Genomic DNA, 6,590 nt, shown 5'->3' with positions numbered 1-6,590 from the left:
TGTGAAGCCGAATGCTGGTTCAAAGTGAAGACAGATTATGCAAATCCCCCGTCTCAGTGATGGGTATCACCAGGCTCTAATCCGGGACCAGTAAGAGCTCAAGCTCCGCTCGCCATGCAAAGGGACCCCGCTGTGCTGCCAAGATCCAGGACCGGCTTTCCTTGCCATATACCTGACACATCCCAGCATGACAAGCAGCCAAGCGGCACACTGGCCACAGCATCTGGACACATGTTGGGGAGGGGACGGGTGTCTGTGCTCTTGTCTAGGTCTATAACTAGGTCTCCAGACAGAACAGATCGGGCCATGGAGAAAGTCAGAGAGGAAAGTGCACGAAAGATTTACATACCTTTAGCACAAGTGGGTCCCTCCCAGCCTGGTGGACACTGGCATTCAAATCCAGTTGGGACTTCGTGACACGTGCCTCCGTTCGCACAGGGGTTGGATACACAAGCATGTTCGGCTGCAAAAACACAATGGTATGTGCCATTAATATAGACACATATATCTCATATACGGCACACCAACTGGCACAGCTTCAATCATCCAGCCTTGGGTGAGAAACATTATCTATCCATTTATCTATTTATGCATCCAATTATACACCCATCCATCCATGCATCTATCTATGGATCCATCCATCCATCCATTCATTTATTTATCCATCCTTGCATCCATTTATCTATCCATCCCTCTATTTACCAATCCATTAATTCATCCATCCATGTAATCCATTTATCCATCCATCCATACATACATACATACATACATGCATACATCCCTTCTTTTATCCATCTATTCATTCTTTTATCCATCCATCCATTCTTTTATCCATCCATCCATCCATTCATCCCTTCTTTTACCCATTCATCCCTTCTTTTACCCATCCATCTATCCATCCATATCTTCTTTTACCCATCCATCCATACTTTTATCCATCCAGAAAGCCCTTATTTTTTTCATCCATCAATTCATCTATCCCTTCTATCAATCATCCCTTCTTTTATCCATCCAATCAACCCCTTTTTATCCATCCAGCCAGCCCTTCTTTTATTCATCCATCAATTCATCCATCCCTTCTATCAATCCATCCAACCCTTCTTTTATCCATCCATCCACCAATCCATCCAATCAACCCCTTTTTATCCATTCAGCCATTCCTTCTTTTATCAATCCACCCACCCATCCATCCCTCCTTTTATCAATCCATCCATCCACCCACCCTCCCATCCCCAGCACTTTCATATACCAAATTCCCCATCCATCTGTAAAGACTTACCAATTTCACAGTTCTTGCCAGAGTATCCTTCAGGACAGGCACAGTTATATTCATCCGGTTCAGAGTTCATGCAAGTCCCGCCATTGACGCAGGGATGGTGTGTGCCGCAGTAGTTCAGATCTTCAAGGACACATAAAAACAATGAACTAGGGTACTTCTTGAGACTATGGCGGAAGGAATTCTAACAATGAATTCTGATTTTTTTTTAAGCCTGCTAACATCTGCTCTTTGAATGACTACAGTTGGCAAACTTTTGCTGGACTCCCAGCAGACCTTGTAAGGTGAGGCTATGCACATGAAAGCTGGTAAATAAATAAAGAGAACTGTAGGCACATCTCAGCTGCTTCTCATTCCTAACAACCTTCCAGGACGCACGCTGACCAACAGATCAGATATCCGAGCGCCACTCCAATCACAACCACAATATCCAAAGTGTGTGTTTGTGTGTGCATTGTCACATGATGCACAGCCTGTGCTGACATCGCAGCCAACAAACCAGCTCAGTGTAAGATGATGTATTTCCAAATTCATTTTGATCTACTGCTGACCATTTTATGGGTCAATTCCAGGTTGACCTCAATTTCTCAAAACTAACTAGGCCAAATCGTCAGCATCAGCGTGTGTGATGCATTTAGGACCCTTACCTTTATCGCACAGGAGGCCGCCCCAGTTCTTGTCGCAAGTGCACTGCCAGGGCATAACACAGGTCCCGTGCAAGCAGCCAGGGTAAGGCAGACACTCGTCACAGAACTGGCCCTGCCAGCCGTAGTTGCACCTGAAAACCACATAAGCGTGTTAACACTTATAATGCCACTGAGGTTGAAATATCTTAATGACAGACAAGAAACAAACATACAGATGCACATCACTGCCCTGACACCTAATCTTAGGATAAGGCGACATTCCGGGTGACAAAGGTTAAGAAAACTTTCACAACTGCGCACAGACGCGCACTCCCCCACCCCTCGGGCGGTTTGGTTGTAGCCTGGGGCACAGAGCGAAATGCTGCAGAGGGGTTAACAAATTATTGGTTTACAGCAACACTCCGCTATTCCAAGCCCTGTAGTGCACTCTTTTCGTCCCCACCACACCCCTCACCCAGCTGTCTTGTCATTTCTGAGCAGGCTATTTTAAGACAGCTCCCCTGCAGAAGAGGTATGGACTAACTCCAGCTGCCGAGTGGAGAGACGCTGTCTGCATATCTCAACCACAGAGCTAACGCTTACTAGCCTTACAAAGAAGTACTGTGGTGGTACCATGGTACAGTGATGGGTTCAGATGGAAACAAATAGACAGCACGGAATGACTATCTGAATTTACCATGGGATTGACATAGTACTCCTAATAATAACAACAACAACATGTATATCTATTGACATTTTAACATTTTCATGGTTAAATGCTGTAATAATTGAATCTAGGTTCAATTATAAATATACTGCAATTAAATGTGTGGTGATAATGCATTCATAAATAGAATTCAGGCCCACAATTGGGATCACATCAGCTTACAATAACAGGCAAATGTGCTCTTCGAAGAGGTACACACCTGGCACATTCTCTGCGTGGAGGCCTTGATCCAAATCCACTTATAACATCTCCAGTGAGGTCTCTGAAATAGCCCCCTAGATCTGTGCCCAAGGGGCAGGCCAGAGGCTGGATTACTTACACCAGAGCACACACAGCCTCGCACTGCCCAGTAACAACCTTAGTATTGTATGAAAGAGCATGTAGGCAGCAGAGTGTGTGGGGTGAGTGTGAACCCTGCCTGTGCACGGGGGCGTTCAGCTCTGCTGAGCACTGCCAAACATAAGCTTGCTAACTAACTCACTCCAAAGAGAAAGTTGCATTACATTTACTTTGTGTGTCAGGACATGTCCACTACAGCCATGAAAAAAAAAACTCAAAATCATAAATCCATTTTTGTCTTTCACATTTGATTTGCAGAACGGGTTTGCAGTGCCTCCAAAATGTATTTGGACAATTAAAGGGAGAGTTCATTTCAAAAATAGGTTTTGATCGAAACCTATAGAGTGGTGCAGGGATGACATATTTTTGAAGGCCAATTCCATTGTCCTGAAGTCATTAAGGTTTTTGAATGGGTTTTTGGTTAAATGCTTGTCTGTGGTGAGCACAAGCTCAATACAGTATATTTTCCCCTTTTATCCTACAATATAAAACACATCAGTAATACCCTCTTGTCATTTTTAAGCTTTTACTTATCTTGTAAAACACTAATAAGTGGCTAAATAGGACTACAACGATTGGCAGGGACATTAAATGCCATCAGCCAAACAGGTAAACTCATCTACTCACTAGTCTGTTTTCACAGCCTCGTTGTGTTTTTAAATGCGCAATAGCAAACTAGTATAACTCAAACTTTCAGGGAAAATCTTTTTAAACAAAGACTGAAAGAGTTATCAGAAGCTTAGTGATGGTGACGTTAAAGTCATGCGACCGTGGTGTAGTTCTTTTTTTTTTCCTTTGTTCATTTTTTGGATGAACTATCCCTTTATCACAAAACAAAACTTACTGGACGTAATGAAATGTAAATTTTAAGTGTTGCAAAAATGTGTGGCCCACTACTGCATCTACTGGTTAATTAAAATGTCTGTGGCAAACTTAGTCCTCTAGTCTCCACCTTCTTCCTTCCCAGGACTATCAAACTAGTGACTGCAGGGAAGCGTGTCACCATATCCTGCAAGAACTCACAGAACTTCCCAAATATTCAAACTCTAAAATAACATATTGGCCTCTGTTTCCTAGCCCGGTTCCAGAACCTCTTTCGTCCAGGCCATCGAGAAGCTTGGTACATGATGTCCCAAAGCATGTTTTTGGCCCCCGCGCCACACTTGGCCTTTATGATGCCAGAGGCAGAAAATAGCCTTGTCCCTTTTAAACTGATCAAGTCTAGTAGCAGGTAAAGGAGAGCAGCAGAATGAGGGCAGGTATATGTGCTCAGAAGTAGTGAGGACAGGGAAATTGAAGCGTGAGATGTTTTTAAATGAGAATGTCTGAATGATTTGTTGCCAAAAGATTCTAGTATGTCATCATCGTCTAGAGTGACTTCCTGGTTTAGACACCTCTGGATCTACTAATTCCCTGCCCTTAGACAGAGTGAGGTTGAAGGTGGAATGGACAAAAAAAAGGCTTTTCTCATGCCAAAGACTAAGAGCTTTTCCTGTGGCAAAGGAAGAGGGCAGAGCTAAGCTACAGGAAGAGAACTACAGGAGAACATGATGTGGGACGGTGAGGTGGATTTCACGCTGAGTTCCACAGGAAGCGTCAGAGTTTCCTGTGACAGTAAGAGCAAAATACCACCATTTGACTAAATTATCATTTGATGATAACCTCCAAAACACAAGGAATCTGGCGACACTGATTTTGGTAACTTTCCAAAAAGTCCAATTGCCACTAGATTTTTATAGTTTCTAAAAGTTCTTTCAGTTTGCCCACAAACAACTAAGGTGTTCTGACCGCTTTTAAGAGCGCTGCTATGTGGTTCCTACAGTGTTCTGGGTGGCTTAAAGGTCCCAACTCAAAAGACCCTAATCTGAAGGTCCCTTGAAATGACTCAGGCGAAAGTTGTACATTAACAGATTAGTGTAACAGGTGTTACGTCAAAGAGTAAAGGGTTTTAAAACCCTTAAGGGTTAGTTCGCCCGAAAAATTTAAATTCTGTCATCAATTACTCACCCTCATGTCATCTTAAACGGCTTTCTTTTATCTTCAAAACACAAATATTTTTAATAAAACCCGAGAGATTTCTGCCCCTCCATTGAAAGTCCATGTAACATGTTAAAGAGATGAACAGATTTAATTTGTTTACATATACACATTGATCAACACACATACATAGGGGTCATCAAATATGGCAAACAGAAGCTCAACCGCACTTGCGTGACATGCGAAAACAAACCTTTCAATGGAGGAAACAACTCAGCTTCATTAATATCTTCATTCGTGTTTCAAAGATGATCGAAAGTATTATGGTTTTGAGGCAACATGGGTGAGAGTAAATGACTAAATTACAATTTTCCTTAAATTGTACTATCCCGTAAAATATAAGCAAAAGTAATAGTGACTCCCTAAAGTATTTCAACCCATCAAATGATAATCGATCACAACTTTTAAACACACTTGAGAAAGTATAGCGTGATTAAAAAAAGCATATTAAACAAAAACAGCTTGCACAAACAATGGCTTCACTGCACTAATTAATTAATGGTCAGGTAAACAAATGAAAAGACCTTATCAGCATGAGCACATATGGCCCTGCTGAAATTAAGGAGCCAGATTAGCCTGAGCAACCGAGCATGAAATGATGCTCAAACACTTACTTGCATTCTCCAGGCACCATACAGCCTCCGTGAATCAGATTACAACCCTGCTTGCAGATCGCTGAGAGAGGAGAGGGAGAGAGGGAGGGAGGGAGGAGAGTCAGTCTTGTTTGTTTGTGTTGCCTTCCAAGTGCGACAAGATAAATTCATCACGCTCGCTGTGGCAGAAGACAACTTTATGGCCTGAACACACACATACGTTTGCCCTTATCCACCCCCATTACAGCCACCTACTCGTACCCCATGCTCATTAGGACAGTGCCTGGTGATTTACTGCCTTTCTTTAGTGCAATATATACACACACACGCACTCACAGCTTTGGAACAGAGGTGTTTAGGTTGTCTGCAGTGGTGGGTTAAAGACATCAAAAACCCCAGCATCACCCAAATTAATTGAGCTAATGGAAAGTGTGACTCCAGGGCTGCAGAGGTGTTGTTTACAACACAATCTCACCTCCAGGCAGAGGAGCAAAGATCGCAGGGCTGTGAAAACACTGATAGCAGCAGGTCTCTTTACAGGGTTGTAAAGGGCAAGATTTAACAGGGTTCCTCTCTATATGCTTCAAGACACCAGTCAGTGCTAGTTCATCCTTTATCAAGGGCAATGTGGCTAATAATACTTGGCTACATATTGGGGATGCATGACATATAGTTACAGTTAAATCTACTTTTATATAGTGTATATTGTGATGCCTAAATTGTAGCTTTTAAATTTTTTTGTGTAGTATTGTAATTGTTAACTAAAACTAATGAAATTGACAAAAGCACATTACAAAACTATTCATTTTTTATTAAAATCAAAATTAATTTTTTTTAAAATAAAAGTCAATTCAATTCTAGTAAATGATAAAAAGCTAATAAATAGTATACTGTAATAGTGTAAAATCACTAAAATAACAATTTTATGTCTATTTCCAAAATAGTATAATAGAATTTTAATATTGGCCATTTATTGGTCATGATATTAAACT

At 41.7% G+C, this 6,590-nt stretch overlaps 1 protein-coding gene across 3 annotated transcripts in view; it reads right to left on the bottom strand.

The window, feature by feature from the left end:
* jag2b (jagged canonical Notch ligand 2b) overlaps positions 1 to 6,590 on the bottom strand; it is a 47,197-nt gene that overhangs the window by 18,059 nt on the left and 22,548 nt on the right. For 2 of the 3 annotated variants that reach the window (XM_081379528.1, XM_081379529.1), the window contains exons 5-8: positions 5,620 to 5,680; positions 1,924 to 2,054; positions 1,280 to 1,399; positions 350 to 463 (exon numbers count right to left, since the gene is read on the bottom strand). In XM_081379528.1, the coding sequence (XP_081235654.1) occupies positions 350 to 463; positions 1,280 to 1,399; positions 1,924 to 2,054; positions 5,620 to 5,680 (426 nt within the window). Of the gene's footprint in view, positions 1 to 349; positions 464 to 1,279; positions 1,400 to 1,923; positions 2,055 to 5,619; positions 5,681 to 5,934; positions 6,073 to 6,590 lie in introns of those variants that run through there. The other variant, XM_081379530.1, reaches the window with a different exon arrangement.

Source organism: Scardinius erythrophthalmus (assembly GCF_964197995.2).
Source record: "Scardinius erythrophthalmus genome assembly, chromosome: 11".
Classification (NCBI taxonomy): domain Eukaryota; kingdom Metazoa; phylum Chordata; class Actinopteri; order Cypriniformes; family Leuciscidae; genus Scardinius; species Scardinius erythrophthalmus.
Note: the sequence above shows the minus strand (reverse complement) of the source record. Positions and strands in the feature narration are given on the sequence as shown.